The sequence below is a fragment of the Clavelina lepadiformis genome, chromosome 6 (assembly GCF_947623445.1).
Source record: "Clavelina lepadiformis chromosome 6, kaClaLepa1.1, whole genome shotgun sequence".
NCBI lineage: Eukaryota > Metazoa > Chordata > Ascidiacea > Aplousobranchia > Clavelinidae > Clavelina > Clavelina lepadiformis.
In genome coordinates, this window is record NC_135245.1 from 12,817,295 (window position 1) to 12,839,600 (window position 22,306).

General features: G+C 35.9%; 1 protein-coding gene and 1 long non-coding RNA gene across 2 annotated transcripts in view; both read right to left on the bottom strand.

Annotated features, from left to right (window-relative positions):
• LOC143461960 (symplekin-like) overlaps window positions 1–22,306 on the bottom strand; it is an 82,434-nt gene that overhangs the window by 27,743 nt on the left and 32,385 nt on the right. Inside the window, exons 11-21 of the mRNA XM_076959917.1 lie at window positions 20,398–20,556; window positions 16,136–16,232; window positions 14,265–14,377; window positions 12,511–12,604; window positions 12,341–12,427; window positions 11,280–11,469; window positions 10,861–11,056; window positions 6,788–6,935; window positions 6,382–6,463; window positions 6,132–6,310; window positions 5,722–5,893 (exon numbers count right to left, since the gene is read on the bottom strand). Coding sequence (XP_076816032.1) covers window positions 5,722–5,893; window positions 6,132–6,310; window positions 6,382–6,463; window positions 6,788–6,935; window positions 10,861–11,056; window positions 11,280–11,469; window positions 12,341–12,427; window positions 12,511–12,604; window positions 14,265–14,377; window positions 16,136–16,232; window positions 20,398–20,556 — 1,517 coding nt within the window. The remainder of the gene's footprint in view (window positions 1–5,721; window positions 5,894–6,131; window positions 6,311–6,381; window positions 6,464–6,787; window positions 6,936–10,860; window positions 11,057–11,279; window positions 11,470–12,340; window positions 12,428–12,510; window positions 12,605–14,264; window positions 14,378–16,135; window positions 16,233–20,397; window positions 20,557–22,306) is intronic.
• Window positions 16,341–20,385, bottom strand: LOC143461962 (uncharacterized). Its single transcript, XR_013118111.1, has 3 exons — window positions 18,618–20,385; window positions 18,362–18,511; window positions 16,341–18,275 (listed from the first exon to the last, which is right to left on the bottom strand). It is a non-coding gene; the product is annotated as an uncharacterized LOC143461962 (long non-coding RNA).

Below are 22,306 nucleotides of genomic sequence, written 5' to 3' on the forward strand. Positions count from 1 at the left end.
GCTTTCGGCTAGTAGCAGTAGTAACACGTTAAGGTTAGAGATTTCTAACCGCACGCAACCACGGAGTCAGATCATTAATTCGGCAGGTAAACTAAGACCGAATAGCATAAGTTAAGACAAGCAGAACCTCCGCATTTTGATGACCACCGACGTTGACCCGACGTGTTTCAATGAAGCTGACACTGTTAACTTTATTCTTGTAAACAAACTGATTTAACAACAACGACAGCAATGGCTCCATCTCAAAGTAGTTCAGTTTCTGACGGAGACAACGATGATGACGACGATGACGACGACGCTACAACCTCTTCTGCCACATTCAGGACTTCTGGGACTGGTTGGAAAATCATTCCACCGCAACGTTTCTCTGATTACAAACACAACATGTTCATTTGTTTGATGCTTACATGTTTTGCTGTCATTTCCGAAGTTCTCACTACTTTCAACGAAGAGAACAAGTTCCTACATTGTCAACTCACGAAGCTGATTGACACGCTCTACAAAGCAGTTGGGAAGATTTTCTCCACTGAGATACTGTCTTCTACTCTTGGACAACAAGCCTTGGGTTCCAGCCTTGGAGATTTTATGTCCAGAGCAACATGTCACTCTATCAACGGTACCGTCTTACCGTCACTTGCGTACCGCAACGCGTTCAGTCAACGGCCTCTCATCCTATATCGCGATCAAAACGGCCACAGTCAATACGGCCAACTCATCTCAGACAACATTGTCTTACCGGGAGTTCATCTGCTGGAATCGTATCGACCAGCTAGAAGTTTTGTCTTCCGAGTTCATGGGGACACTGTCCTTTATCACAACTACACCTTATCGCACGAACATGTGCAGGTGCACCAACTCAACTTACCTTTGTCGACTAGACACCTCAACTACAACGCTCCCGACTACGAGAAGATTCTCAACGAGCTGCCTGACTCCGACTCGTTCACTGACTTTCAATCGCTGCTCAGCTCTATGTCTGAAGCCAACCTGCTTAAGGAGAAAATGCGACATGTCATAACAAGTCTTACTACTACTGATGAAACTATGATCAACGGATCCTACGTCGCAGACACGTTCGCGCACGCCGCGAAACAAACGTTGCTGCTTGCATTGTCACAGATTACGAATCCTTTTCTCTCAGCCCTTATCTTCATCCTGCAGCTACTTGCCATGATGTGGGCCTTCTGCCATACCATCGGGTTTATCCGATCATCTCCGCAGCATTTGCGGTATGCCAGATCCCTTGTATCCCGTATTCGCGCTGGACGCAGCCATCGAGATGCACCTCCACAACAAACTCATCCGTCGCCCTTGCTTCGACGTTCTCGTGACCAACCGTCTTCTTCTGGATCTTCTGATGACACGCCGCCCGCTTCGTCGTCTCGTGATGAGTTCGCGGACACACACAAACTTTGAGGTTCTTTAATTGTATAAACGCGTTTTCGGTGCCGCTAATGTCGTATGCATGTAACCTTTTACCATTTCCCTTTGTAGTTGTCGGCCGACATTTTTAGTATATCTCTCGTTTAGTACATGCGTAATAATACTAATAACTAATAACCTTCTCTTTGCTGCGTCGTTTTGTCTTGTGCTCGTATCGTTACCGATTTTCCGTCGTATTGCATGCTCATTGTTGTAATCAGAATATTACATTTTAATTGTCAATTTTTTTGCCTTCCGTAGCGGGGGAGGAATGTAGTGGCTTGGGAGCCACATCCGATACCAATATATCATTCGTGGGAAAGTATTCGCCAGTTGTTTATTGAAATGTTGTTTGTTGATGAAACTGCAATTGTCGCTTAATATTTGGAAACTTTCCCTAAACAACTTTATGTGAAAGCGCCGTTTATTACGTTACCAGGTGATTTCATAGCATCCGAGTTTAAACTGTGTATAATCCCCATTGCCCAACGCTTAGTTTATCGTTTGCGATTTCTGACCTATTTGTGTATATTTTGTTGAATACTTCCGCTCACATCGCCCCGCTTTATAAACTCGTGCTAAAATGCGAGTAACCGCGCAGACAGAGATATCGAATCGTACGAACGTATTACGTCAGTCGTGTTAAAATGTAATTTGTTAGACTTGTTTTAATTGGTGAATGCTAAGTTTGTGCTTGTGTCATAATAATCGGAACCTGTACAGTTCCTACAATAAAGGATTGTTTTCTGATAAACTGTATCTGTTAATCGTAATAGCTTTCGGCTAGTAGCAGTAGTAACACGTTAAGGTTAGAGATTTCTAACCGCACGCAACCACGGAGTCAGATCATTAATTCGGCAGGTAAACTAAGACCGAATAGTATAAGATAAGCAGTGCCTCTGCAGTTTTACCAAATATCCAAGCGATTTGTTTAAAAAAATTCCGTTTGTGAAAAATGGTTACCATTATTAAAAACCTTCCTCCCGTTACTTTTACAGCATAACAGTATCATAACACATCATAAAAAAACAACACTAAACCTTATGCCTTCAAACTGGAGCTTACATTAGCCGATTTTGTGCTGAAGTATTATCATATTTTCATTAATATATTCGTTATTTCTCACCATTTATTATAACTAGGGAGACTACTTTTTGACTTGTCAAAACAAGTCAAAAATTTGTCAAATTTACAGCTTTAGGTCAAAAATTGCCAAAATTGTTTAAAAAGTCAAAATTTTTTACCACATCAAAATTGTTCACAAACTGCATTGTCGCGGTGTTGTAGAGGTTGCACTGTAGGTGAACTTGTCATTTTACATTGTACACCTTGTAGCCTATTGTGAATCAGCTCTTGCTTCGATTTTGCTTTAGGTACTTTGTGTATCTTTAGTTTAGACAAATGTATGGAACAGTTTTTGTTGTGTCTTAATTACAGTTTTTTTGGTAGTGATTTGTAATTAGCTCATTTCCCTTTTCAGAATAGGCTAGGTCTGTGTTCAGATTTTTGCCCTTCTTTACTACAATAAATTTTAAGTTTTTGCACAATAATGCGTAATTTAACTACTTGAGTTCTTCATACGTCAAAATTTGTCAAAAAAAGTTTTTTAACACTAGAACGGCCGAAGTTGCGATATGCATCCAACGGTTCGTTGTTGTCACCTGTTCGTATTTTTATACAGAACAAAGTATTGATGCCAAATCTAACATTTTATATGAAATAGCAACGGGTCACTGACGTGTGGCTGCTACGACTAAATACTGCCTGGCCATTTGATCAGCCACGTCATCATCACATTTGGTCTTGTTGTGGTTGTTTAAAAACTTCACTAGTTCCGGTTTCTTTTTGTCAGATACGCCAAGTTGAACAGACTGATGTACAGAATTAAGAATACAATAGCTTTTCTTGGTCTTACACTGATACACAGTCAGAGTTGCCACATCGCCTGCTTTCATGAGCTTACTGGAATAGCCTAGCTGTAAGCATTTTGCAGATACAGTAGCTCACGTCTAACCTTGTTCATAGTCATAAATGGTTGCATGAGATTCATGACAACGTTATCACTAAGCCTGCAACTGCAATTGTAAAGTAGCAACGCACAGCACATTAACAATTATGACATTAAGTTCAGTTTTATTCTTCCGCAGTGGTAACTCAGCATGTGTTGAATTCTGACATCACAAATGGTGCGATTTGAATGCTAAAATGTCAGAATATTTTTTGCCTGCCGGTTTGGTTTGATGGCAAGCTTTAGGCTTGTAAATGTTGGATTTACTCGCATATAGCTGTTGGTAATTAGAAGAGGTTAAGTAGTTCAAATAACGAGTGTATTACCGTGTTAGAAACATTTTAATTGTGGCAATTAACTCAGTGTATGTCCAGTAATTACAAAAAATGGAAAAAATTTTGAACAATTTTTAATGGTTCTGCCAAACACGTGGGCGTATTTTCTCGTATCTCGTATTTTCTCTTAAAAGTGCCCAAAGGTTTCAGCCATAGCACGACACCAGGTGATTATTCGAATATCGAAGGGTTTCACAGCATGTCTGGTATCGGGTTCTATCGGCTATGAAAATTTGGCGCCTGTAGATGCTACCATTAAAAGCAATTCCCAAAGCTGACACTAAGTAATGAGTAAATTGCAAATATATATATACATAAACAGATGTCTCACATCCTTCAGTTAACTGAAATTTATCTTTCAGTACGAAACAGCATGCTGTAGTTTATTCTCTGTATTTGTCAAAAGTAGGTTACAAAACCAGAGTTTTTGAATTGATGTAATTTCTGAAGACGTTGAATCTCCCACAAACTTCAAAACTGAAAACATTGTACTGTTGTACACAATATAACACAAGTGAAAAATCCAATCAAGTGTAAAAAATGAAGACTTTATATTCGTTTATGACAATATGTAAGCCTATTATTGTAAATCGATACACAGTATGTCAGAAGAATCATAATTGCGAGCTCTTTGCAAGGACATTGTCACTTGCATTCAGTAAATCATGCTTGTACGTTTAAAAAGACATCTTAAATAGTAACCGTACTGTCAAGCGTGGATAATATATTTCTTCGCGAAATAAATGTATCCGATGTATAGAAGGTATTCAGCATTGTAATGTCTCAAAGGGATAGAAAAAGTTAACGTTATACATGATCACGGATCTATTATAAGCAAAGGTGAAAGCATTAAAAAGAATAAAAAACCATTTGAACCAGATTTTTCACTTGATATTTTTGATTATTCGTTACATACGCAGCTGTTTTTCACGAGTTCTGCTGTTTTGACTAGTTGTGCATATGCATTTAACCTCAAAACAACACAAACCTGCCTGCAGTTTGACATGGGTAAAATTGTCCACATTGAAATTTCCTTACAATAATGTGAGGAAATTACAAATGAATAGTATACATGCATAGTACAACCAATATTATATTTACTTAAATTTTGAAGATTTAACTTTGATCAACTTTTGATCTAATTAAGTGTTTTCTCTTCATTGTTCTTTTGAGTTTACTTGAATTAGATAGCCCGCAATCAACGAGCAGTTAACAGATAAAAATATACTCGTTTTATCAATATCTTGCCAAGCGGAGAGGTAGTGGTCAACCCGGTGGCCCAGTAATCGATGAAATTGGAATCAAAAAGCCCACAAATTCTATTTTACAGGATATAATATGGCTATGCGGCTCATTATAATTAAAGGCCAAAAGTGGACCATAGCCCACAGTTAGCCAATCAATATTATACAGCTAAAACATAAGAGATGCCCTAGTTGGCATGTCAATAAACACCATTGTTGAAATCTAGTTTTTGCACAAAGCAAAGAAAAAAGTATGGTATCACTAAAAATAACTCAAGAATTAAACGAAATGATATCAAACACTAATTAAATTGGACACTTATGAGTTTCTTCGTAAAGCTTTTATTTGTGGTATACTGTTGGTATTTGTATCCAACCATACCTGTGGCCAACATCGTTCATATCCGCCAGCTCTTATTTTAATTTATATTTTTTATAATTAACAGACAATTTTTATAAATAAAAACATACGTGTTACAGAACATTAAGTTTAAAAAACAAAAATTTTTTAACACCATGTTCATTGCCTCACTGTGTAGGCTTGCTATAGAAGTTAAGAGAAAATAGAATGCGAAATGAAAGTGTATAACTAGGAGTGGGATAATAAATAAAATAAAGTAAGCATATTTCAAGTAGGCAAAATAAAATGAGATCGCAATTTGGGGATCCTCGACATTATTTAAATCATATACAAGTAAATTATTCCAATTACCTGTTAAACACCCCTTTAACCACAGGTGGATTAAGACGCACTAATTTAGGAAGAGCTAATACGACTTCGTGTTTTTCAAGTCCATTTAATACAGGTATAAGAAATCTCACATCTGGAACACGTTTTTGATAAAGCTCGCGCACACGATAAACCAGTTCAGCTGAAGGATGTTCTATTACACAAACAAAATTGATGTTGCAGGTTAAATCAACAAAAGTTGACAAATATAACTTGTCCAAGTTGTACTTGTTCAAAACATATTTTAAACTATAAAGCCAACACAAATAACAAAAGCAAAATTTATTTTCTCCTTACCGCTCAAGACTATAGTTTTTAAAACATCATGCTTTTTGAATCAAATTATGACACTAACTACATTGTTAATACACTACAATCAGTATTAAACACACCTCTGTCTGTGAGTATATGTAGCATTCTTGTAACAAGTGTTTCAGCTCCTTTAGGACAAGTCTCAACTAGACTTAAAAGATGCGGTGAACACATGCCCATTCCATGTACAGGAGTTTCTAGTCCCCGCAAGACAACTCGTTTTATGTCTGCCAATGCATCCACATAAACATCAGCAAGTCTATAAAAGAAGAGGCACATTTTATAAAATATGAAAAAGTTTAATTATTACCATAATTGTTTAATACTCACTTATGAATCAGCAAGTGATTGACAGGCAACAAAAACAGAAATAGAGACATGCATTGCTTCACTCTATCCTCTGTCCACTTTCCTAAAATAAAACTACATTGTATGGAAACACCTTGCAGCCGTAAGTACAAACAAAGTAAATATACCGGTATTGTGACATATTGACATTACACATCACAAACAAGAAGAAATTTACAGAAAGGTCAGTTCAGCAAGTTGCGACAAATAACTGTCATAAACTTGGAAGTCACATATTATTTGTCAATATTTAACGGTAGTCCATAACTAAAGTGCTTTTCATAAAACGTTAAGTAGCATTTTATGTCTTAAGAACTGCAGAACTTTATAATAGGTCTGAAACAACTTCACAAACATTGGTTATTTAACAAACATGCAATGAACTAACTTTCTCCAAACTGTGGCTTTATTATCTCAGTAGGAGGCTCACTCAGTTTCAAGAATGTCAGATTTGTAAGAGCATATTGCTCTATCAAATCATACAAGTCTTTGTTTTCATAAAAGTGCTGTGTGATCATGATGGCTTGGTTTCTCACCTAAATCATGCAATCTTGTTAAAACAAAAAGCAATATAACCAGGTATTTACTGTAGATAATAATCTTACTCGAGCACAACATCATTGACAAAGATATCTGCAGAAAATAGTCATGGCTCAAAAGAAACAGTGTCACACAGTCCAGAAAACTGCAGATAGTTGTAAAAATTAGAAAAAACAGAATCAGTACAGTCTATACTCTATAGTTTACAGCGAACGCATCTGTGGTATATGTGGGTTAAGCCGGGGATACAGGTTCACTGGCAATTTCTTACACTTAAACAGCAGTTTTACACATACCAGGTGTTTTAACCCACATACGTTACTGTACTACCCGATAAGACAAGCATTGAATGTTTAAGCAACTTAACTTCGTAAATCGAATTATTTTGAAAATGTTAAGGTAGTTACCAAATCAAACATAAATAGATATGCCAAATTAATTGCCCTTTAAGGAGGCAAATGCTTGAAAGAATAAGATTTATGATGTTGTTAGACTCTTACATAGAGCTTTAAAAAAGCTTTTTAGACCAATCAGGGGGTAGCATTGTTGGTGTTGTTTTTAGTATAGGACAGCGTGGTCCAACTACTTTTGACTTACAGACAACTTTACAAAACGTGACAACTTGCGGGCCACTTCCAATACTATTACCACAATTGTTACTATTATGACGTAACAGAGAATTATAAGGTAACAAACAAATGGATGCAATGATGCTGTCGCAATTATTGCATTATGCCAAATTTCTGAGTGTTGCGCAATAGCCAGTATTAGGTTTCCAATTTAAAAGATACAGAACATGAAAACTGTGGAATATTTAAAGGAAACAAAAACGTCCAGAACACTAGGTACATATGAGCCTTTAAGAAGCCCAGTTGTACTGACGAGACCTGATAGGTTGAAACAGTATAGGCCAGACGTGGGCAAACTGTGGCTCTCCGGCATGTTTTTTGTGGCTCTTCTAGTCGAATCGTAAAATTACAAAAAAATTGTAAACGCTACCAAGAGTACCGTTAATGAACGTTTCTCTCTTTTGCTTTTCTTTATTTAGGCCAGCATTTCGTTTATGACGTAACACTGGACATAGAATCCGAAGAGTTAGTTAATTGTAAGTCAACGTAAATTCATTGCTAAGACAGTAAGCTTTAGCTCAGCTTAGTCCACATAAATACACTGCAAAACGAAAACGATGACAACTAACGCTAGCAAAAAACGAAAATGTGAAGATGAAAACAGAGGTTTTAATCTAGAGTGGGAAGAAAACTATGCGTTTACTAGTCAAGGAAATAAACCTCTGTGTCTAATCTGCCATACAAAACTGAGCCAAAACAAAGGTAGCAATGTGAAACATCACTATGAAACTAATCACGAGAACTTTTCAAGCAATTAATTATCCACCTAAATCAGATATAAGAAAAAGCAAGTTAACTGAGTTGAAATCTGCGCTGAAAAGTCAGCAGAGGTTTATAAAGGTATTCAGCACGGAATCTGATGCAATGACTGAAGCTTCTTTTGTTATGTCTTGGAATATTGCTCGTGTAAAACACCCCTACTCCGATTGTGAATTTGTGAAAAAGAATTTAGCTGATGTTGCGGCAGTTTTGGAACCTAAAAAGAAAAATCTTCAGCGGCTAATAGAAAAAATACCATGTTCACGCCGAACTACACAAAGGCACATATCCCAGATCAGTGCAGATATTAAAGTTACGGTTCAAAATGACTTGAAAAGATCAGTTGCATTTAGTTTAGCTCTTGATGAATCAACCGATATTCAAGATAATCCTCAACTAGCAATATTTGTTCGATGCATTTCATCAGATATGACTGTTAAAGAAGAATTGTTAAACTTGGTGGCATTAAGAGAAACGACTCGTGGAATAGATATTAAAAATGCACTCAACGAAGCTTTAACAAGAGCCAATGTGCCACTTAATAAACTCGTCAGCGTCGCAACTGATGGTGCACCAGCAATGGTGGGTAAACATAAAGGATTAATTGGACTGATGAAATCCGATCCTAACTATCCAGAGTTCTTCCCTTTACATTGCATTATCCATCGCGAACATCTTGTAGCCAAATATTTCAAATACGAAGATGTCATAAAAACTGTCATCGAAATTTTAAATTTTATACGTGTTAATGCGAAGAACCATCGACAGTTTCGAAACTTCGTTGAAGATTTGGAGTTGGAAGATGCCCCAAGTAATCATGCGACCAGTAATCTGCTGAGTAGATTTGTTGATTTGTTGAACCCTATCATTGAATTCCTTCTAGTAAAGGGAAAAAAGTACCCCCAACTAAAGAATAATTCATGGATGCAAGAATTAATGTTTCTCACAGATGTAATGAAGCATCTGCAAAATCTCAATTTGGCACTTCAGGGTTCTGAAAAGCTTATATCAGACCTAGCGCAAACGGTTTTCAGTTTCCAGAAAAAAATCCAAGTGTTTCAAAGAGAGATAATGACAAAATCATTCTGTCACTTTCCTAACTTCAAAATGAGAATGAATGCTTTTCCTTAAGAGTCAATTTCAGATCACAAAACGGAGGAATACAAAAATAAATTGCAAGAACTACTACAGGACTTCCAAGCCAGATTTGAAGATTTGCAGGAGCTAAAACCATGCTTGGCATTCCTTGTAAATCCATTCAGTGTTAATGTCGTCAGTGATGGCTGTCCAGTTCGCCAACCGTTTGTCACAAACACATCTGCTGTTGAAATGGAACTGATTGAAATGCAAAAAGATATGGCTCTAAAAAGTTTCAGCCAATGCTACTCTACGGTTGAGTTCTGGCGACAGGTTCCAGAGAGTAAATACCCAGAACTAAAAAAAATCAGTTCAAGACTCATTTCTGTATTTAGCACAACGTATTGCTGTGAATCTTTATTCTCTGTAATGAAGTTTATTAAATCAAAACAGCGTGCAACCTTAACAAATGAACACCTGGAAGAAGTAATTCGCACAGCTTTAACAAAAAATCGTCCAGATTTTCAGAGATTAGCAAATCAAACAAAAGACTGATTTTGAAAAAAATTGTGCTTGTTAATTTGTTATTACCGTTATTATTATTGTTGTGTTAATTATTACCGTTTTGTAATATTACAATTCTGTTATTATTGCTGAAATTTCATAATTTCCGTTTTTGTATTGAAATAATTTTGAGGCTCTCTGGTGCTTGTGTTTTCTGCAAATGGCTCTTCCATTGAATACATTTGCCCACCCCTGGTATAGGCCCTGCTGTCTACAACTTTGAATTAAATTTTTGACACTTTTTATCCAAATTCTATACTTGTTCTAATTAAAATAAATTAAATCTGTGAATCAATACTGTGAAAGCTCGCAGGCCGTAAAAAATTTCTCGGCGGGCCGCATGTAGTTGGCCTACGCTGGTATAGGAATACATCTAGCATTTGGTGCGTTGGAAAGTTCAAGGTTGCGCAGGACATTTGGATATAAATTGGCACGAAAAAATAAGGAGTTTGTGTTATAGGCTGAATAATCCACTTTTGATTTTGAGCATATGTAATAGTATGTTGAGAGATATGTAATTTTTGCCATATTCCACATATTCCAGTATGAGATAGTATCAGGCAAGCCAAGTTCACATGCAAAATTTCAGGGATCTCCAAGGAGAATTTTCAAGTAATTGCAATTTTAAAAATTTTACTACATAATGAAAGAAAACAAAATTGACCAAAATTTAGAAAAAAACACTAAAACAATTATGTACAGACCTTAGGCTCTGCAATCAGTAGTTTTTTGGCTTGTAGTAATTGCTAATGTGATAATATCAATGAAATAAATTGGGTAAAAACTATAATATGGTTCAGAAGTCCTTAACCTATCACAAAAGTATAACAAAACTAGTTGCGTTATGGCATTTTTTAGACTACCATAAAACCACAACCACAATGCTACTGACCTTTTCTGTATTTGAAGTGGTTAAATCCAACAACAGTCGTAAAAATTGCATACGCTTAGGAGGTCGATGCAACACTAACTCACGTATCAGTAATATTCCAGAATGAACCTTTTTTTCATCTTCGCAGAATGTCCGTACAATATCCACAACTCCATCAGTCAAAAGAGGAGCTTGCAGAACAAGTTTGTTAAAAAGTCTAAATAAAAATGTAAACATTTAAAATCAAATAAATATGTATTTGCAGACCTTTACAAAAAATTGATGGTTAGGGGGAGAAAACAGTGTTACTTTACAAAGTTCCAACCTACAATCAGCCCTCACATTCATAGTATCACATGCTTTGCTGAAGAAGGTACTTATTTTGTGAAAAATGTGGCAATTACCAGTAAGTGGTAGTTATGTTAACTGAATAAACTCACCCTTCTTTACAATCTTGTTTGTCTATCAAGCCTTGCAACAGTGACGTTAGACAAGCATCATAATTTTCTTGGGCACTGTGGTCATTTAAACCACGACTGTTTTCAAGGTAAATATTAAACTCTTCATAAACCCACTGAAAAGCAAGCTTTGAACGACTGCGCACATCCCTCAAGATAAAGTTGGCAAGTGCTGCATATGAATTAGATTTTCTTGGTTGACATATGACATTGGCTCTAAAAATGCTTCACACTTACCAATATATATATATAATTAAACTCAGTTTATGTAAAACCTGCGACTAAACCGCAGCCAATGTGATAAAACGTAATATTGAGTTGCAGTCCACAAACTATTGTTGTTTAGCTATGTCTGCTAATGCAAATGATGTCAAGACATAACTAAGTGAAATCAAGGTGTACAATTGCTGGCCAAACGAGTTAAGATTATATCAGATTAATCTATATAATGGTGCAGAAATACCTTTTTAAGACAAACACATGGGATCAAAAATGAGAAAGGATCATATGGCTTATGTGCAAAGGTCTCAGCTTTTTGATAAATATGTGTTATCTAAAGTTGTGGTCTTTTAGCTTTCAGTAGGAATAAGCAAAGAAAAAAATCAGTGAAACTAGTCCGAGCTATTTTGTCGGAACTGTTAAACGCATGTATTTGCTATTGCATGGAAGCTTTTAGCTGGGCTAACAAATAAGAACTTATAGGTACACAAATTGGATATGATTCCAGTGTTCGTAACCAGCCCATTGGTCAATGATGCAAAACTTTTGGTGCAAGAAAAAATGCAGGAGTGTTTATAGGACAGTGTATATAGTAGGGAGTATCACTAGCCATTGATATATGTATGGTGGTATATCAATCCAAACTTATTGTTTGACATTCATACGACATTATGAAAATTTGGTAAAACAAATTTTGGTAATTTAAATAGTTTAAATAATTTAAATTAGTTTGATACAAGTACAGTAGGCAATACAATTGTCAGTCGACAAGTTAATCTGTTAGACATCAGTTAATCGCCAACGATGTTTGTAACGCATCTTACATCTGTGTAAATCTCCACCAAATTGAGCAACAAGACTTGTTAGTATTTTCTGCCACTTGCATTGTATTCCACCAGCAATAGCATTCTCTAAAATAAAGTACATATTCAAAAAAACAATAGCCCACGCTGATTTGATAACAATAAAAAATGTATTACAGCTCTAAGCATACTTTCTGCATGAAGAATACGTAACACAGCAGTCTTTATAATTTTATCTTTCACATCGATGCTGAGTGGTTTGGTGACAGCAGCTAAATGAAAACCCTATAATGAAATGTAAGATTTTAAGAAGTAAATAGTCACAATGCCATTCAAATCAATCAACAACGATCATAAAAATATCATTGACACTTACATCAATAAACAATAATTTTAACTTCTTCTCTATTTCTAAGTACTAAGACAATAATATAAATCAGGGATCTGAAACCTTTTTGAACAGCTGGCAAAAAAACAAAGATCTGAGGAAAAAATAAACCGCAACCCCTAAAACAACAAAACTTCATCAAGCCACTTTTGTCAAGACTGATTTTATCCGAATTAAGCGACGAAACAAGATGTTCGGTAGGATAAGCATCAAGGACTTCATATTTTTGTCTTTACTATCATACAGAAAATAGTAGTAGAAACTAAATAAGCAATGAAAGCGTCCAAAGCGAAAATCACTCATTGGACCCGGTAATAGACTATTCATAAGCATTAAAAATAAAATAGCATACATAGCAATAAATTCTATAAATCAACATTCCTGTATTTAAGAGTCTGTGGTACCATTTTGAGCAGTTTTGAAACGTCAACACGGCAATTTTAACGAAGGTCGCATGGAAGACGTCAGTACAGAAAAGGTATGTCCAACCTGCAGCCCGCCTAAGATTTTTGTGCGGCCCGCTAGTCATTTTCACTCCAAAAGTATGTACTTTATGTACCCATATTCCTTGAAATTTAATAGGTTCTGCGGCCCATTGAATTATTTCAAGTGACAATGCGGCCCACTATAATAAAAGGTTGGACATCCCTGGTATAAATGGTTACGGTCCAGTGCGCATGTGGCCCTAATTTGTGATGGTTTGTTGTTGTTATGGCGTTTGCAAAGTTGAAGCATTTGGTGTGAGAATTCCAGATATGAGAATTTGCTCAAAATACAGCATTAAGTCCTTTTATCCTACATCTCGGCGGATACAAAAACTCAGCGAGGTGACCGTGCTTGTTTAGAAGCAAATTCAAATTGAAAAATGTTACTTTGCATTGTTTAAGATAGGGCTTCGGATGGGCCTAAAACCCCTTAAAACGGTTCAAAGTTTTTCAACAAAACTGCGAAGTTGGTTTTTCTTGTTTTTGATACTGAATTAGCATTATTATAGACTAATCCCATTCTGCATCAACCAAAGAAAATGTTGCAAAAAAATTGACTGCACTGATGAGCCTCAAAGTTTTTAACTCGAAAATCGGTAAATTTTGGAATTTCCCTAAATCGAAAATCTTTAAGAACTAATAAAATCTTTTTGGTTTAACAGTAAACTTGTTTAAAAGCATTCTTTTCACGTATTTAGTCATAAAAGCAGGCACTTTTAAATAATTGCACATTTTATATTGTTATTTGATATTGTTCAGTACAAGTTTATGCTTCTGAAATGCAAATTGCTTCTTTCAATATACTGAAAAACTCTATTATGCAACAAACGATGACCACATAATAGATGTGAAAGAAATTGCAATACACATCAAACTCAAGAATTCCAATACCTTATTTCACTACGATGATAAGGGCCTATGAAATAATAATTCACAATTGTTGTAGCATAAAGTATTTTTAATTGTGTCATAGATACTCAAAAAGTTTTGGATATAGTTATACAACTTTTTTACAATATTTTTTTTTAAATTATATCATTCAATAAATTCTTAGGAATCACTCAACACAAACCTGCATACGACGCTGCAAACTTCTGCTGGGAATCATATGTGGAACAGGTTCCACATACTCTGATTTTTCTAATTTCTCCACTTGTGAAGTTTCATCCTTAATTGTAGTGCCACCTAAACATAGTGTACAGAACTATCCATTACAAACACCAACGTTTGTAGTACCCGAAAAAACACCAAAAAATTAAGTAACTTTTCCGTTGGACTTGCTTTGTGACCTTGACACAATGTTACGTGACATATACAACATGTCGAAAATACACGTGCAAATTCAAGATAGAAAACATACATAGTTCTACATATACATGGCTCCTTGGCAGCAAGGTGTTTAAAATGATGAACTTGCAATAGTGAGGCTCCTGTTCAATATCCAGTAACAAAACTGTTGTTGTACTCTTTGGCAAAGCATTAACAGCCCTTGCTCGTGTTCAGTGCACCTTGGACCTGATGAACAGTTCCAAATTTTTGCAATGCATATAAAACTTTAAAAAATATATGTGTGTAGTGTGTCAATGAAAACTTGCACATAGGCTAGCTCGGTAACCGGACCTCAGGCGATGAGATTGTCATGCAAAACTTGCATCATTCCAAAGATAGAGATTACATGATACCATGAAATAGATTACACAACTCGGGGCATATTTTCTATTTTCTTCTACAGACCAACCCTGAAAATTCACCAACCTGACATACCATACTAGTTACTACATCATGCTTTGATAGGGGTTGCATTATATTTTTCTTATTATGCAACAGATGCATTGTCTTTACACAGTTTTAGGCTAGTTTCACACCAGAATTACTAGCGTTTTGTTTCCTTTTTTGTCAATTTTCACTTGCTTGGTACTCACGTTATCATATGGATGTACAATATAATTAGATCGGTACACTTGACGAAACTGGACTGTCTCGGGATGAAATAATAAAAAATTTCATGACTCAATGTCATTTATTGATACCGTAGAACAGTATCAAGACAACGGATGTATAATGAAAAAGTATGATGCAACACCAATCAAGGCATGATATAATAACTAGCACGAGTTGTCTAGTTGTTTATTTTTCAAGAGTGGTGCGCTATTTTGGCAGTTGACTGTCACATCACGTTTTATTTCACTGAAAGTAAGAGTGCTTTCTTGTGTAACTGTGACTCAGCAACGTACTTGGTGAATGACTGTAAACTGATGCAATGAGATCAAAATGACTTTTAACCTTTTGTAAGTTTTTTTCTGAATTAAGGTTTTTTGCAGTAATGTCATTTCTGTAGTTTTGTGAAATGGTTTTCTGTTTTCATGTTTTAAATGACTGTGAACAAACCAGTAACGTAAAACTGATTGCCAGTGGATTATTATTTAAGTTGGCAAGTGGCAGTCTGAAGACCAAATTAAGACAAAACTACTTTTTTTTGCACCAGTGCAATATGGCGAATTTAAAAATTGGCAATAAACAACTTAAATAAAAATTACAAGAATTTCCCTTCAGCTTATCTGCAAGAGGAACATTTGTGAGCATTTGACTATTGTATTGATAAAATGTACACTCACAAACAAACCTTGGTTTGGTAGCCAAGTGATAACAGCATAGGGCTTATAATGATGCGACTAGTGTTCAAAATAAAGAGGTACTATCATTGAAATGGCCTTGAGCAAGGCATTAACAACGCTTGCTCCTATTCAGCGCTCTTTGTGAACATTTCCAAATTCAGGCAGTTCACATTTCCAACAAAAAATGGGGTGTCCATGGTAACTTGCATAAAGGCTAGCTTAAACCGGGGCTCGAGCGATGAGGATTTATTACCAAATTAAAGTCGTGCAAAGACTTTTCTCAGTACAGGAAAAAACTTATTACAGTATATCATATGATAATATTTACCAATTAGGGTTTGTATAGGAACAGATGCCATGTTTTTCTCTTTCGTCATTAACTCTTTTTCATTTTGCAAACGTTTTTTTTCTTCTTTCTCAGCTTGCTGCAACAATAAAAATCAACGTAAGTACAGCAGAAATTCTGAAAAAAGCATTTGCTAAATATCATTTGCTCAAATAAAAATTAGAATTGGAACCAATATTGTCCCTTAACAATTACACAAAACAAGAACTATTAAAATTTTTATTACTTTTTATACTTTAGCATCACTATAATTTACGCAAAGCATTTATATTTCCACATTAAGGATGAATGGTATATTTTAATTTTCATACATCTTCGTCCAGTAATGCTTGATTACATTATTGCAAAGCAAATTTTTTCACATTCCCAAAAATTCCATTGCAAAATTTACCAATCAAGTTATTTTCTGAGTTACTTGAACTTGCACCTTGCACCATGAGCAAAACATAGCCATGACTAATTACCTATGCTATGATTAACTCTGTATAGCATTTAAATCAATTACATTCTAAATGCACCTGGTTTAGTGCAAAAAATAACAGTTCTTCTACAGTGCATCAAAAACTGTTTATTTATATCTGTGTCTTTTGGATATCATAAAAAATATTAAAAAATGCTCATACAAATGTATCTGGTTATTAGGAGGGAAATTCAGGGAAATTCATAAATAAACTAATATTTAAGGTTTTTTCTACATTTTAAATATCAGGTTGGATCAATCACCATCTCGAATCAGTGTTGCAAGATGCGCACTTGTATAGAAAAATAAGCCAGATTAAGCCCTGTTAATTGTGGAAAAGAGCTACAAAACCTGTGCAGTGATCTATATCATAACAAGCAATAATCTTAAAACTAGAACAACCGTGCTTTCGAACTACCTAGAACGACTAAGTGCGTCAATTGACGCATAATCCACCTAAACCAAAATTCGTTCATTTATTAAGTGAGAAAAACATCCTTGTGGTACAGCCTTCCCTGAATGTTCTCCTTCTAAAGGCCCACTGGTCGCAAGTACGTGCTACTCTCGAATAAAATCGCTGACTAAGTCCAAAATTCTTCAGTGAAGTAGGACGTTGGAGAGAAAGTTATCCCAATCCTACTGTGACCCACAAGTACAATTACACCTTTTTAGACAATGCTGATTATCATGTTGCGTCATTTTCTCATGCTTTTATGATTCTGTAGACTGCAATCAAACCTTCCTTCACATTCAAAATGTGAAACTTTAAGCTGTGTGTGTCAATTGATATAGTTGGACGTTCTAGGTAAATAAATGCTTAAATTCGCCATTTCAATCGTAAAAATCCCAAAAGTCAGAAAAACTGAGGGTTGTAAGAAACAAATAATTGTCAAGACGTTTCAGCAGAAAAAGGTGATGCCCGGCGGAGATACAAGATTTTAAATACTTGAAATGTGTCAATTGACACGCTTGGTCGTTCTAGTGTTAAAGAAAATTTGTTAAAAGAAATGGTTTTCACAATGTTATTCGCTCCCATCTTATCGCAAGTTCAGTAAAAATATCAAAACACTTAACGTGTATTTAAAGTATTTCACCATGTGTGCATTATTTCACAAAATTTTGTAAAAAACTGAAACAATGAATAATTTAAAATGAATTCTGAAGGTTAACTTTATATTTTTCAACACGAGTTGAAAATTTTGCTTCTACAGGTGTACTGCGAAATGGAAAAAATATTTCAAAATTGCTAGATACAGGTCTGCTTGGAAATAACAATCGCAATTGTGACAATCACAAAATACTTAATAACGTAACGAAATAAAATAAAATAAATTGGTAAATGAAAAAACAATGGGAATAAAGCCGTATTAAAGTCAAATAATGAGTATTTATTTATAAAATCCCATAAAACCGGCGTCTCTGCTAAAGCCGTCATTAATGCAATAAAGGAACTATTCTTCAATTTTGCGATCAAGGCGGATATTAGAACTTAATTTTTGTAATACGGTGATCCATAAGTCGTTGATGTAATGGCCCGGTGAGTTGAAATGTTCAGCTACTGGTTTATGGTTATATTTATGACAAAAATCACTTCTGTGACCCATGAATCGTTTCCACAAGATTGATTCTGTTTCTCCCACGTAAACTGCCTTGGGGCAGCGTCTAAAGAAGATGGCATAGATGAAATTAGTGCTGTTGCATTGAAATCTTCTACTGATGTGATGTGTAAATTGATTTGGTCTGACTACTTGCAGATGTAAGGACACACACGACATCTGGTGTGTTGGTAGGGGAAGGTTCCCACTTCTTCAGATGTGTTGGGTAATTTGCTCAACGTCGGGAGATTTCTGAGGCTGGGAGGTTGTCGGTAAGCTATCAGAGGTTGGTTTGGAAATACCCTGGAAATTGGAAATACCCTGTAAATCTTTATTTTCCGCTTTATGGGTCTCAGTTGTGGACAGAATGTCAGGACGAGTGGAGTCCTATACGACTCTTAAGGCTTACATTCGTATTCTTAGCTTATGGTGTGGTTTCTTTTTAGCTTTTTCAATTTGCTCGTCTACGAGATCGTTTTGGTAGCTGAGCTTCGCAAATTCCCAGTGTAATTTGCTTAGTTATTGTCTCGATCTGAAATAGAAGAGCAAATGTGGCAGTATCTTAATGTTTGATTGTAAACGATAGATTTACATACATGAAGGGGGTGTGAGCTGTTAGGGTGTAGGTAAGTAAAAGAATCTGAAGCTTACGATAAGTGAGGTCTTTACTTTAATCTGGATTAACGTCACCTGGTTGTCAAAGAAGTGGACTTCCGTTTTGGACCATTCCAATGTCAACTGGATACCAGAATGTCTAGAGTTGAGGGCCTCCGAAAATTGGACAAGATTGTCGTAACCGTGAGTCCAGATCATGAATATGTCGTCAATATATCGTAAATAAAGGAGAGGATTCAGAGGGAAATTGAATATAACATCCTCTTAGAGTCGAGCCATAAAAATATTGGCGTACAGGGGTGTCATGAAGTTCCCATAGCTGTACTTTTCTTTTGAAGAGAGATGATGTTTTCAAAAATGAGGTAATTATGTTAAATTTGGTTCAAGACGAATATGGCCTGTAGATCGGCTTCATGAGGAATGTTCATATATAGTGATTTCACATCCATGGTTGCATGGATGGTGTCATCAGGTAAATCACCCACCGATTCAATTGTTTTGAGAAAATCAGTGGTGTCTTGGTTGTAGCTGTTGCTTCCAGATGATTGTGCAATATGTGCTTCCAGATGGTTTTAAGACAACTTCTACATAGCCAGATATCATCTCTGTGAGTGTGTCGTTGCCAGAAACAATAGGCTGGCCAGGGATATTGGTTTTAATAATTTTGGGTAACAAATCAAATGGTGCAATGCGTGGGTCCTCATGTATGGCGTCTAGAAGATTGACGTCTGTACTAGGTAAACTAGAAAGAAGTGTTTCAGTTCTTTTTTAAAAACGTCAGTAGGATCGTTATCAAGTTTATCATACTATAGAGCAGGGGTGTCAAACTCAATCGCACCAGGGGCCAAAACTCAAAACTTATTTAACGCCGCGGGCCGTAAGGATAAAACTTGATTGAACGTTTCGTGACACGAGTATATGAATTGGAACAGTCAGCGAAAGAGCACCAAATTTTTGTTTTTTTTGACGGTTTTTTTTTTGGCTGGGAATAAATCGATTTATTCTATCGTATGATGAGGCAACTGTTGTGCTGCTGCATGTATTGTGCGATTTGTTATAATCTTGTTTCTTGCTTGAAAAAAGTAAGTTATACTGCACAATGATCTCGCGGGCCGGAAATAGTTCAATGTATAAAATAGCATTACGGGCCAAGTTTTATTGTAAAGCGGGCCATATGTGGCCCGCGGGCCGGGAGTTTGACACCTATGCTATAGAAAGTCTTTTAGTTGCCGGATAAACCAATGAATATTTCACTAGAATGGAAATAGTCTTTATTATGGATTCTTGCTAAAAACGTTTGTTTGATAAGAGTACATTTTATAGATCTCTAAAAATAATGTTATATTTGACAACTAAAAAATTGGTATCTTTTACACTTTTTTATGTACAGAAAAAAGTTTGAAAAAACACTGTCATCTTTAATGGAAAAAAAAATAGTTCTTCTATAATCTGACATATAAAATAAGCATCATACATTCACTTCAGTAAAAAGTTTTTGTTTCACTGAACTGCTGTTCTCATTTTAGGAACGTTGGTCTCTGAAGGTTAAGTGAGTAGGTTATTTTCTAGCATACCATTTCAGCTGCATATTGTACTCCTGATCCAATTCCGACAGCAGTCATCTGAGTAGATAGTAGTCTTGCTAAATGCATTATTTGTTCCATGGTACCTGCAGACTCTATGGGTGTGTAAGATGCTTGAAAGGCGTCTGGTATCTTATCTGGCAACATTACCTGCAAGGATTTACAATTATTTTAATACTTGTTTGAACACTGTAAAAATCTGAAAACTGAAAAATTTTGTATTGCAATGTTATTTTCTAAATAGTGGCAAAATACAACTAGAGCTGGACATACTCCAAAAAATTACATAATTACATAACTAGTGTTAACATAACTTGTATTTGTAGAATATTTTTAAATGTACGTTAATGGAAATCTTGTTGTTGTCTCAAGGTAACAAGATGTGAAAAAAAACATTTACTAACGTTGCCGCATTAGATATTGCACAGATATGACAGTTAACTCTACCGTGGCTGAGCTTATCACCCGACACAAAGGACGTCATGTAGCCTGCAAAACATATGGTTGGTAGGGAGAATGGTCCCGCATACATTTCAATGGTCGAGCAAAGTTCAGGTTTCTTATTATCCTGGGCCAATGGCACTAATACAATAGGGTAGCCAAATCATCTTTCTCAACTGTTTTCATGCTTTAGACATTATGCTTAACTGTGATATTACACCCTAGGTGGTGGTGTGAAAACACTTTTAGATGGATGGCGGACTACAACTCAGCACTTCTTTCATTAAGATACTCAACCTACTGTTATGAACTGTTTTGTTGTGATCTCTTGTCTTCAACATTTCATTTTTGTGAAGTCAATTTTATTTTAAGTTTGCTTTGAAGAGAAACCAATGTCACGTCCTAAACTATATAGTAATCGTTTTATGTAACAATGAAATTTATATTTTCAGCCTAACTGATCTGACTGTTTGGCCTAAAATCCGGACACTCTTCCACTAGCGGTAAAATGAGGTATGAACACATTGTCTGTCTGTGTGAAACTGAGATGTATGTTCCCGGTTTGCAAACTAAACACTCTGCTGAAGCATGGATGTTTTGCTTGCATTTCATCCGTGAATTTACATTTTCGCTTAGCCATATTCTACAGTAAAACAATAACAAAATTAAATTTTAGCACTTAACATATTCAGCTCGCATCTTCAACTAGAACAGGGGTTCTAAAACTTATGGAGAGGCGAACGCTTACCTTGACGGTGCGAACAAAACCCGCGCCTCACTTCGAAATCATTTAGCATTAAACAAACGACAATTTCCTTGGTATTCTCATTTGGTCTGCAACAGACTTCTTGTTGAGCTATTTTTTACTGCTTTCACTGCTTTATAATTTTCTTCAGCGAATATACGCTCTTATCGTTTCAGACATGTTCTAAATTTTGCAATATCGACCAAGATGTAAGGCCTTCAGCTACTAGCCCAGCTCCACTCATCCATGTATCATTGTATCCCAAATAGAGCGCTCTATTGTCGTTTATGACGTAACAATGAAATTATTACCCGTAACGCAACAAACAACTCAAAAAAAATTCCGGACATGTCCGGGGAAATCCGGACGTTTGGCAACCCTAATATAGACGGCTAGTAAACAAAAGAGATCTAGACATTTCTTTTCGATCTTTTGCCAAGCCCGAAGGAAAATATTTCCCAAACTGGAGGAGAGTAAAATCCTTCAAGGAAATTAAGCATGAAGTTCCTATGGACTTGATTGGGCTGTTCTCAAGTCAAAAACGTTCAAGTACTTCAAGCATTCCAACATCCAGGCTGTCGTTTTCTGACCTAAGTTTGCATCAACCCTCCACAGTTCCGTATTCTAAAAGAGGTCATTGCAAGCTTTGCGCAAGACAAAAAAAATTTCAGTTCTTGTTTCTGATGTGTTACAATATTTTCCTGGATCACACCA